General features: G+C 40.1%; 1 protein-coding gene across 9 annotated transcripts in view; it reads left to right on the top strand.

Moving 5' to 3' along the window:
- The first annotated feature begins 6,576 nt into the window (after positions 1-6,576).
- The window catches only part of SLC17A1 (solute carrier family 17 member 1), a 77,503-nt gene continuing 71,538 nt past the window's right edge, over positions 6,577-12,541 (top strand). For 4 of the 9 annotated variants that reach the window (XR_013373921.1, XR_013373922.1, XR_013373920.1 and 1 more), the window contains exons 1-2: positions 6,584-6,770; positions 7,927-8,006. Coding sequence is in view for 4 of the 9 variants with exons in the window: in XM_077886490.1 (XP_077742616.1) it covers positions 7,973-8,006 (34 nt within the window). In the remaining 5 variants the exon portion in view is untranslated. Of the gene's footprint in view, positions 6,771-7,926; positions 8,007-12,541 lie in introns of all 9 variants that reach the window. The other 5 variants (XM_077886493.1, XM_077886494.1, XR_013373923.1 and 2 more) reach the window with 3 other exon arrangements.

Raw genomic sequence — 12,541 nt, forward strand, 5'->3', positions numbered from 1 at the left:
ATTTCTATTTGTTGGATGGATATTGTCCATATGCCCCTCCCTTTCTGTGTTCCATTCTTCATCCTGCTTAGGCCCCAGCAGGCTGACTTGCATGGTTTGCCTCCACACTGCTTTGTCCAGTGGCCTCTGCTGGATTTTCAATGAAGGCCAAAGAGTGAGGACAGGGAATATCTATCTCTAAGGTCATTCCCTGTGGGATCTGTAGGTGGTTGATTCTTCCCCTACCATTCACAGTTACCAATCCCTCCACACATTCTGGTCACTTCTCTCTTTACTTGTGCCTTCAGGCCTTTTTTTTTTTTTTTTTTGTCTTTGCCACATTCCCAGTCCTGTGTAAATTGTCTCTTTTAACACTGTCTTCAAAATACCTACTGTGAATCTGCCATACTTTCCTTCTGGGATCCAACTACTTCAGTCGTTTAATCATATATAAAGCTCAAAACATAAAAAGGATTGGTATTTTTGTCAAATGGTAATGTATGGGTTTCATTAGGTCAGAGCACATGCAGGGAGGCAGGGCTATTTTCTTAATTGGTTCTCTTGGTGATCCTTACCACATAGACAGTAGAGATATCACGCCATTTCATGTAGAGGTGATGTGATGGGCACAGTTCTGAGTGGAAAACCAGGGCAAGCAGACACAGGCCAAATCTGAATAAACCAAAAACCAATTACTGAGGTCTTGTTCTTGTCTAGAAACTAGGCTACTGGGACACAAAAGCAAGCTAGACATAGTCACTATTCCCCAGTCCGATGTGGAGGACAGACAGAATGCCTGCCACAGCACTGTCTTAAGCACAATAGCAGCGGACATACAGGCCATTAGGGGAGATGACACAAGCAATTCTGATCCCAAGTGGAAGAGCATGGGGTGAGGGTGGGGAGATCTCATTCCACAAGGAACTCTTGAGCTAAATGGGCAGTTTTATGGTAAGATTGCCTGCACTGGAGCCCAACTCGTACAAAAGCAAGAAACAGGATAGGTTCTGAAAGGAATTACCTGCCTGCATGGTCAGTTAGGAAAGAACAGAAGATGAGGTTAGGGAGGTGGGTACGACCAGTGCACAAAGGTTGTGTTTGCCACATTAAGGAGCTTGAAGAGTACCCTACAAGTAATAGTGGCATGGAGAGAAGAGACACATGAATAATGCTTAGGAGGGAAAGTTGAAAGGTCTTGGCATTTGGCTAGATGGATGCTGGAGAAGAAAGGAGTTAGGGAGTCTGGATCTCTAACCTGAGACACTACACAGAGAGTGTCTGAACACCTAAGCTGGAGAATGCAGGAAAGGAGTTCTTTTTAAAGGAAGATAATGAGTTGACTTGGGGCCATGTTATGTTAATGCTAATAATGAGATAATCAAATGTATGCATATGTATTAGTTTCCTGGGATGGCCATAACAAAGCGCTACAAATTAGATGGCTTAAAAGCAGTAATTTATTGTCTCACAATTATAGAAGTTTGAACATGTCATCAGAGTTGGTTCCTTCTGAGTGTTGAGGGAGAATAGGTCCTATGCCTCTCTTTTGGAAGCCTCAGGAATTCCTTAGCTTATAGATATCTTTCCCCCTGTGTCTTCATATCATCTTCCCTCTGCACATATCTGTCTCTTTGTCAAAATTTCCCCTTCTTATAAGGATGTCCCATGTTTGTTTGTTTGTTTAAAGATTTTATTAATTTAATTTGAGAGAGAATAAGTGTGTACATGTGAGGGGAGAGGGAGGAGAGAAAGAGAGAGAGAGAGAGAGAGTCTTAAGCAGGCTCTGTGCTCAGTACAGAGTCTGACCCAGGGTTGGATCTCATGACACTGAGTTCATGATCTGAGTGAAAATCAAGAGTTTGACACTCAATTGACTGAGCCACCCAGGTGCCCCGCTAATGACAGGTTCCTAATGTTGTGCTGAGAGTACTAAATGGATTTGACCAATATGCTGAAGTCTCTGAGGCTCTGAGGCAGTGCCATACATTTTTGAGTCTTCAGTGTAGACACTTAATAAGTATCTTGTGAGCATTAATATAGGTACATTATCATATAAAGATAATTCTATTTATTAGGAATCCAGATGTTTAACATATGAGAAAAATTCAGAAGCATAAAGTCAAGAAGTTTTAAAAATCACTCTAACATTCAATTTGAATTGGAGATATCAGACAGAATTCTTAATTTTTTCTGAAAAAAATACTTCTTTTAAGTTCTTCCACTGAAAGGGCCTAGAAGCAATGAGACCTAGGAGCAAGGACCATCTCTATGTCTAGAGTGTTATTTGCTAAAAGAAAACAGCAGTCTGTAAGAAAGCCCAAGTCCAAGAACAGAAAATACACTAGAGGAGCCTGGAATAGGGAATGTGCATGCATGCATGTGGCGTGTGTGTGTGTGTGTGTGTGTGTTAGAAAACACGGAAGCTATCCCAGACAATTAGGGTCAGGTCTTAAGGCCAATAGAAACGGGCTTGGGGCTCCTGTGGTTGAGCATCTGCCTTTGGCTCAGGTCGTGATCCTGAGGTCCTGGAATCAGTCTGGTATCAGGCTCCCCCGGGGAGCCTGCTTCTCCCTCTGCCTGGGTCTCTGCCTCTCTTTCTGTGTCTTTTAAAAAGAGCTTGAATAGCTTCCTACTGGCCAAAGAAGGGACAATTTAAGCATAAAAAATAGGGACTTGACATACTGAAATACATCGAGTAAAACCCATGAGATCATAATTTTCCTTGGTAATTTTTGTTAAGACACTAAATTATTATTCTACAACTTCATAAAGTATCCTGGCTTTCCTATTTTTTTAAAAAAAGACTATTATTTATTTGAGAGAGAGCACAAGCAGGGGGAGAGAGAGAAGCAGGTTCCCCACTGAATAGGGAGCATGATGTGGGACTCAGTCCCAGGACCCTGAGATCATGACCTGAGCCAAACCCAGATATTTAATCAACAGAGCCACCCAGGCACCCCTGGCTTTCCTATTAAATCTATATTTCAGACTAACCAAATATTCAATTAGGCAAATTTCCTATTTTGCAGAAAATTCCAGTTCCTACATGAAGAAGGCAGGATAGAATTAGAAACTTCTAATAAAACTTCTAATAAATTAATGGATCTAGGCAGCATTTACTAACAACCATTGAAGGCCATAGGTGAAGGCTAAATGAGAACCTCATTAGTGGACAAATCAAGCTGAGAATATCTGAACCCACTAAGCAATCCTATCTTACTAAGTGAGATGAGCTGCCCCTGTGGAAGTATCCAGCACCTGCACAAAGTATTCTTATCCTGGATCTAAGCAAGCCACTCCATTTACCAGCAGTTTCTAGGGCATAGGGATAAAAAATTCATCAAATGAGGCTCAAGGAAGCAATTAGCCAAATCAGCCATGAGAGTCACTCTGCAAATGATCTCATTTTATTTCTCTGGTTGTTGTTGTTACTAAGTAACAGCAAATATAAACTGAAGGAAGGAATGGTTGCAAAGTTAAAGAGAGGTGAAAGCCATAATAACACTACATGCCACATGTGGATCTTGTTTGGATCCTTATTTAAATAAGTATTGGGCAGCCCAGGTGGCTCAGCGGTTTATTATTATTTTTTTATTGGAGTTCAATTTGCCAACATATAGCATAACGCCCAGTGCTCATCTCAAGTGCCCCCCTCAGTACCTGTCATCCAGTCACCCCCACCCCCGCCCACCTCCCCTTCCACCACCCCTTGTTCGTTTCCCAGATTTAGGAGTCTCTCATATTCTGTCTCCCTTTCTGATATTTCCCACTCATTTTTTCTCCTTTCCCCTTTATTCCCTTTCACTATTTTTTATATTCCCAAATGAATGAGACCATATAATGTTTGTCCTTCTCCGATTGACTTATTTCACTCAGCATAATCCCCTCCAGTTCCATCCACGTCGAAGCAAATGGTGGGTATTTGTCGTTTCTAATGGCTGAGGAATATTCCATTGGATACATACACCACATCTTCTTTATCCATTCATCTTTCGATGGACACCGAGGCTCCTTCCACAGTTTGGCTACTGTGGACATTGCTGCTAGAAACATCGGGGTGCAGGTGTCCCGGCGTTTCACTGGCTCAGCGGTTGAGCGCTGCCTTCAGCCCAGGGTGTGACCCTGGAGACCCCGATGGAGTCCCACATCAGGTTCCCCGCATGGAGCCTGCTTCTCCCTCTGTCTGTGTCTCTGCTCTCTCTCTGTGTCTCTCAAGAATAAATAAATAAAATCTTTAAAACAAATAAATAAGTCAAGTATTAAAGTATAAAAAGATAACTTTGATGCAATTGGAAACCTTCATAATAATTAGCTATTAGATGATATTAAGAGATTATTGCTTAGTAGATGCACTGATGGTACGCTAGTTATGTTTTTTTAAGCACTAATGAGTCATATATCCATGCTGTACTTTTTATGGGATAAATAACATAATATCTGAGATGTACTTTAAAATACTACAGAAATGGCACCTCGGGGGCTCAGTTGGTTAAGTGTCTGGCTGATCTCAGGGTCCTGGGATCGAGCCTAGCGTAGGGCCCCTGTTCACTGGGGAGCTTACTTTGCCCTCTCTCTCTGCCTCTGACACTCACCTACTCATGCTCTCATTCTCTCTCAAATAACTAAATAAAATCTTATTTTTATTTATTTTATTTATCTTATTTATTTTATTTAAAAATAAAATTATCTTATTTATTTTATTTGAAAATAAAATAAAATACTACATAAAAACCCCTGGAGATAGATATATATATATATATATATATATATATATATATATATATAAATCAAGTTATCATTGGCCAAATATTGATAATTGTTGAAGCTGGTTAATGGGTATATGGTTATATTAGAGTGTTCTGTCTTTCTCATAAGTTTGAAAATTTCTATACAATGTTAAATTTAAAAACTTAATTAGGGGCAGCCCTGGTGGCCCAGTGGTTTAGCGCTGCCTTCAGCCCGGGGTATGATCCTGGAGACCCAGGATCGAGCCCCACGTCAGGCTCCCTGCACAGAGCCTCCTTCTCCCTCTGCCTGTCTCTCTCTCTCTGTCATGAATAAATAAATAAAATCTTTAAAAAAAAACACCTAGTTAGAAAAGTGGGGTACCTGCACCCTAATGTTTATGGCAGCAATGTCCACAGTAGCCAAATTATGGAAAGAGCCCAGATGTCCATGAACAAATGAATGGATAAAGAAGATGTGGTATATACACACACACACAATGGAATACTACTCAGGCATCAAAAAAATGAACTCTTGCCATTTGCAATAACGTGAATAGAACTAGAAGGTATTATGCTAGTAGAAATAAATAAATCGGAGAAAGACAATTAACATATGATCTCACTCATACGTAGAATTTAAGAAACAAAACAGAGGAGCATAGGGGAGCAGAGGGAAAAATAAAAAACAAGATGAAATCAGAAGGAGATGAACCATAAGAGACTCTTAATTATAGGAAACAAACTGAGGGTTGCTAGAGCAGGGGGGATGGGGGATGGGGTAACTGGACGATGGGCATGAAGGAGAGCACATGATGTGATGAGCACTGTGTGTTATATAAGACTGATGAATCACTGAACTATACCTCTGAAACTAAGAATAATTATATGTTAATTGAATTTTTAAAAAAATCAAACAAAAAAGTGAAAAAAAAAACTTAATATGAATCCAGATGTAGAATCCAGAAGTGCCTTTAAAGTATATCACAGAGCAACATAAAGCTTTGGAGCCAAACAGAGGAAGACAGTTCCCTCTGAGTAATCAGTAACTAGGACCTGAGACATTGACATCAGATGGGAATGTTGTTTATCTAAAATACGAACATTGAGCAACTGCTGATCTGGGGCCCTCAATCACTAAAAGGCCTGAGAATGCCAGAAACTGTCAGCCTTGTCATCAATCTGTACAAACATGCTGTAATAGCCAGAGCCTGGATTTCTGACAAAACAATCCAGCTGACTATATAAGACATCAAAGTCCTTTGGTCAAATAGGCTAAAGGTTTTCAAGATTTCTCTAGAGAGAAAATAACTGGTTCAATTAATAGAGTATCTGCTATGTGCCAAACATTTATTATTATGCTTTAAGGGCTATGTTCCTATTTGATCAGTAGATTGCCTTCAAAGAATTACGGGGTAAAAGCACCCCCGGGTATTGCTATGACAGGTGGCAGGAACCAGGAGAACTTAGTCACCGCAGAAGCCTCCGGGGAAGTCACTGCCTTTGGAGGATATGCCTTAATAAAATGTACCTCTCTCTGAGTAGTTTGAATGTCAGACAGATGCAGCCTTTGCAAAAGGGAAAGAGAGGGAAGGTAGGGAAGAGAAGGAATGGAATGGAAGGGAAGGGGAAGAAGACGGCAGGCAGGAAAGCAAAATGTTAATAGGGCATTTAGGGGCATTTAAACAGCCTTGGCATGCCTGTCAGAGAGTACTGTATACCCAGAGCCATGCTTAAGAGAAAACATTTGCTCTGGGAGCACTGACACAACAGGCTGGTTCTCCCTCCTGGCAGGAGGAAATGAGTGATGTCTGTTTACTATGGTTATATGTTTGACTGCCTATTTCTAGGAGGTTTCTAGTCCATTGGGAGGTGGTAAGACCCACACTCCTCCCCAGAAGATTCAAGGAAAGATGAAAGTGAAGTTAAAAATTAAGCTTTTGATAGAGTGAAGTCAAAGGATTTGGTGAAGGATTAATGGACTAAAACTGGAAATTCCAGAAATTCAGTACATTTTAAAGTTTGAAGGCTTCCCAAGGGAAGACAGGATTGCTTCTCCTCAATCAGGTCAGTCTTACTCTTCAGTTGCTACTCATGACATGAAACGAACAATTCCACAGAGTGATAAGGGAGCCTTCTATGTTAAAGATCTTATCAAATATGTTTAGCAAGCTGGGGAAATTGGGGGGGGGGGGGAATCTATTTCCACAGATTTTTGTTCCCAAGGAAAATTAAAAAGAACATATTTCTAGGGATTAGTGTGAGGCAGACAAAGAAAGAGAGGCATGTGGTGCGTGTTGTATGATGCTTGTGTATCTGTGAGTGATGTGGGGTGTCTGGTGTGCATGGTGAAAGATATGCATAAGTATGTTTGCGATGTGTGCAGTGTGGAGTGTGTAGTTTATATATATATGTGTTGTGTTGAGCTGTGTTTGTATGTGTGTACAGGACATATGTGTATTATGTGTGTGGTGTGTGGGTACGGGTGTTTTCGTGTGTGTGTATTTTGAAATAAACAGCAGCCCAAAAGATGCTTCAGCATGTGATAATGGTGGTTGATCAGCTACTCATTCAAAAATATTTTGCAAATCCAACCTTTGAGAATCCGCTCACACAAACTGATGTGGCCAAAGCTCAAGGTGTTGATGAGCACATGATCAGTGCCTGTTGGCAGTGGTTGTTGTGCCCAAGAGGGAGAGTGCGTGAGGAATGACCTGGCTCTCCTTGAGAAGGCAAAATTAATAGGTAGACAGTTAACCTTCAGCCTTATTAAGATATAAGACAGCTAATTTATTTTACCTTTACTTATTCCTTTTCCAATGTTCTTTTTGTACATTCAAATTTCTGACCTTGAGCCATCTCTTCTTGCCTAAAAACATGTTTGGCATTCCTTGCAGGGCAAGTTTACCATCGGTGAATTCCCTCAGTTTTTGTTCATTTCACTTTTGAGAGATGTTTTCACTGGACATGGAATTATGGGCGGGCAGAGTTTTTTTCTTTTTAAATAATTTTCAGGGGCCCATGTATATTTTTAATCAACTAAAAAAGCATAAAAGTGCAATGTTAAGGGAAGCAGATGGTTGAGTTAAATGGGTACTGGTGAACGGAGGAGGCCTCCCTTTGATGCATGTTTTAAATCTTTCTGATTTAAAAGGAGTACTGGGTGGTTTTTGGTCAGTTCTTCCGTGGGTTATGCTGACACCAAAGTGTTTTATACTTACAGTGGAGACCAAACCCTTCAGTCAGAAGAGGAGAAACTGGAATCCATTATGCAAATGGACAACCAGATCACTCCCAAGAAAGGTAGAAATTATTCGCTATCCCACTACATAGGCTTTCTCTGTCTTAAATATGACATCATAGGGGCACCTGGGTGGTCAGTCGGTTAAGCCCTCTGACTCTTGATTTCAGCTCAGGTCATGGTCTCAGGGTCATGGGATTGAGCCCCACATAGGGTTCTTCACTGGGCGTGGAGCCTGCTTAGCATTCTCTTTCTCCCTCTGCCCCTTCCCCCCACATGCATGTGAACTCCCTCTCTTAAAGAGAGAGAGAGAGAGAGAGAGAGACATCATAGATTCTAGGTGAGAAGATTTTTTTCATAAAAACATATAAAGGGTTGGGGTGCCTGGGTGGCTCAGTCAGTTGAGTATCCCGCTCTTGATTTCTGCTCAAGTCATGATCTAAGGGTCATGGCATCAAGCCCCATATCAAGGCTCCATGCCCAGCACAGAGTCTGCTTGAGCTTCTTTCTCTCCCTCTCCCTCTGCCCTTTCCCTCACTCTTGCTCTCTCTCTCAAATAAATAAATACAATCTTTTTTAAAAACCTTATAAAGAATCTTAGAAATGTTAGGAAAGAAAGTGAAAAAATTAATTCTGCTATAGTTTCCCATTAGAAAAACCTCAAATAAAAAAATTCATATACTTTAAGTCACTGTGATTCTTGTATACTTAGTTTAATCATTTGGTGGAGAACATGAGACAGAAGTGCTCTATTTTTGTTCCAGCTCAAGGAGAAAGAGACAGACCCTTGGATAGAGCCTAGGCAGGATGAATGTTCTTGAGTCATTCTATCCTTGGGCATCAATACTTGCATATCCTGAAAACTTTTTTTAGGCAGACTGTTTATTTTGACCAAGGCAGGGGAAGGACAATAAGCAATTATTATTGTCTTAGAGCTATGTATGTGTCTCACCCCTCCCAGAGGTGGGGGTGGGCAATGAATTATATTCTTTTTCGATTTATCTGAAGATGAGTGGTCTATCAACTTTAAATTTTCTTCTTGTATTATTTTTGATATTTATTGATTTTGATAGTTTTCTATTTCTGTTTAATCTATAGTCAAACTTACATACAAGCATATAAAACATATTAACTGATATATATCAATTTATATCTATATATAATTTATATATAATCAATTTACATATACATAAATTTATTTCTGCCCTTTTGCTTAACATTTCTTTTCAGTTCTTTGGCTAACATTTCTTTCAGTACCTTTATTAGTTTTTGGTCTTCAAATTCTCTCTTCTTTTTTGACAAATATCCTCAGGATTTTATCTTTGGCTTTGAGAATCCATGAGTTGGACACACAGTATTTACTTTTGCTCATCCCAAGCCCTTTGGAATTTCCCTTGTAGTTTACTTTTTAACTCAAGGCTTATTTAGAAGTAATTCATGTTCTTCCTGGAGCAATGTGGAGGAGACAAGTGGATAAACTCGAAAGGGTGCCCTAACCATAACATCAAGTCTGCCTCCTCTGCACATGGTGAGGACTGTTTCCCCTTTGCTCTATAGAGGGTTTTTTTTCCCCCTCACCTCCAAGGATTCCCTCACCCCTGCAAGCATTTCTGTTAGTTTTCCAGGTCCATTCACCTTCCTTTTAATTTTAAAGATTAGGTTTAGAAAGCTTTGAAACAAGCCATCCTCAGTGTATATGCCTACATGTGTAGTTGGAGAAGTTTTTTTTCTGATGGCCCAAGAACAGTGAGTTTTAGGCTGCAAGCCAAAGGAAGAACTGGCTGATGACTGAATTTTTTTTTCCCCTCTGCCTAGCTCCACGGTTCATTCACCATGGGCAAGTTTCCATGGTCCCCCGGCAAAGTGGGGGTCAATGTGTTCAGCCCTCAACAAGCCAGTAGGTCTTTGGCATCTAAATGTCTGGGAAGAGATTCTCTTAATAGACTCTCCCATTGCCGGGCCTTGGCACTTGACTCCTATTGTCCCTGCGCCCTGGGAGGCAGAACAAAAGCAAAAACAAGTAAAAATCTCTGAGATCAAATGTCTTCAGAAAAAAATCTGCCTTCAATGATCAGTTCATGCCTTGAAAGCCTATCTGCACTATACCCTTAGCCTGAATATTTCATTCTTTCTGACAGATCATCCATACTTTCAATGAAATATTTTATTTGATTGACTGATTGATTGATTTTTATGGGAGAGGGAGAGAGAATCTCAAGCAGCCTCCACGCACAGAATGGAGCCAACACAGAGCTCAATTTCATGACACTGAGATCACGACAAAATCAAGAATCAGATGCTTAACCAACCAGATGCCCTGAAATGTATTTTAAATATATTTCATCTAATGTTTCTATCTATTTACAAAGGGAGATTAGTCCAGAAAACTAGTTTTCCAGGTATTAGTGCTTTTTTTTCCCTCACTTAGCAGTAAATCCAAAATTTGTCTAGCTGAACTTTAAAACTCTAGGAGTCAGCAATGCCCTTTTACCCTCCTGCTCTCCCTTCTGGAACGTCTACAGCAATTGCCCAATGCCTGCTCCACCACTGTACTACCAGGAGTACTGGGGCCATAGAGCTTGCCTCTCCTTTCACAAGTCCATAGATAGAGAAATATTGTGCCCCAGCATGGATTGTTTCTAGGAACGCCCTTCACATCAGTTTTAGATCACTTAGATGAAGAGATTTGTGACTTTGAGCTAATGAGATTTTGAGGAGGCAATGGAGTTGAGCTGATATTATAAGATGAGACTTTCAAAGAACCCTGGAAGAGGATGAGTGTGTTTTGTATGTGGGATGAACATGGATCTTTAAGGACCAGAAGAGGGAAAAGGGGATATGGTAGTCAGAATCCTAAGATAACCCCCAAGATTCTGGCCCCTGGTGTACACGCACCTTCTGCCAGTTATTTAAGCAAACCCTAAGCTAAGTGCTGCCTGAAGGGATTTAGCAGTTTTAAATATGGTCCTAAATCAGCTGGTCTTAAAATAGGGCAATTATCCAGGCAATTACCCAGCCCTTAAATCTGGAGTAGAGATCAGAGACCAAGCAGTTAGAGATACTCAAAGTGTGAGAGGGTTCAAGATAAAAGATTCTTTCTGGCTGGTTTGGGAACTGGAGGAGGCCATGTGAACAGCATCTTGGAACTGTAAGCAGCTCCCAGATGATAGCCAGCAGGGAGACAGCAACCTCACTACTACCTTCATAGAAAAAAACTGAATTCTTCCAATAACCTGAATGAGGTTGGAACTTGCTCCTTGCTTAGAACCTTCCACTGAGAACTCCTCTGGGCTGATCCCTTGATTTTAGCCTATGAGACCATGACCAGAAAACCCAACCACACTATGCTAAACTCTATGCTCACTATTAACTTTGTGAGTTAGTAAAGGGATGTTGTTTTAAGCCATTACATTTGCGGAAATTTTTTTACACAATAGAAAATGAACACACTTTGTAAAACCTATCTACAACAGAACCTTCAACAAAGCATTATCTGAAATGTAGAAATGTTAGAACCACTCCATGTAAATCGGGAACAATGGTATAAAAGTCATGGATATGTGGTGCTCTCCACAATATACTGGTGGTTCTGACCCAATGAGAATATGAAATTAAAGGTCTGAGGTTAGCAAAAGAAGATATAAAATCACTACTGTTAGCGTATTCCCTACATAGAAAACCTCCCCAAATTAGCAAACAGATTTTTAGAAACAACTGTAACTTTTGGCTAGCTGGCTGGATATAGTAGCTATCTTTAATATAAGTCTAATTCGGTTCTTTACATCAACCACAGGCAATTAAAAAAATGTAACTAAAGAGACACCAAAGTATCCTCCATTGGGTTGTGATGTAGGTTATCTCTTCCCTTTGGGGCTGGCCAACAAATGTTCATGTTGATCTATGCCAATCTGATATGTGATCATAATTTCTCAATAGGTTTTTAAGATTTATCAAAATATAATTACACACAATAAAATCACAGATCTTAAGTGCATTTTAGATGAATTCTGACAAATGCATAGACTCGTGAACAAGACTCTTAGAACACTACATTACTTTAAAAATCCCATCAGGTCCTTTCTGGTTCTCTTCACCCAGAAAGAATTGTTATTATGATATCTAACCACACACATTAATTTTGCCTGTTTTTAAAATCATAAAAATAGATCTCTCTAGTATGCACTTTTTGGTGTCTAGCTTCTTAAGCTGTATATTTTTGCTGACATTCATCCAGATTGTTTTTTTTTTAATTTTTTTTTAATTTTTATTTATTTATGATAGAGAGAGAGAGAGAGAGAGAGGCAGAGACACAGGCAGAGGGAGAAGCAGGCTCCATGCACCGGGAGCCCGACATGGGATTCGATCCCGGGTCTCCAGGATCACTCCCTGGGCCAAAGGCAGGCGCTAAACCGCTGCGCCACCCAGGGATCCCCATCCAGATTGTTGAGTGTGTATTTCCTTCCTTTTTATTTTTGAGTAATGTCCATTGTATTAAAATAAAGTATGTTAATCCATTCCAAACATTCAGCTATTTTGAATAAAGCTGCTATAAGCATTTTGGTAGAAGTTTTTTTGCAAACTTATGTTGTTATTTCTC

Source organism: Canis aureus, chromosome 37 (genome assembly GCF_053574225.1).
Source record: "Canis aureus isolate CA01 chromosome 37, VMU_Caureus_v.1.0, whole genome shotgun sequence".
NCBI classification, from domain to species: domain Eukaryota; kingdom Metazoa; phylum Chordata; class Mammalia; order Carnivora; family Canidae; genus Canis; species Canis aureus.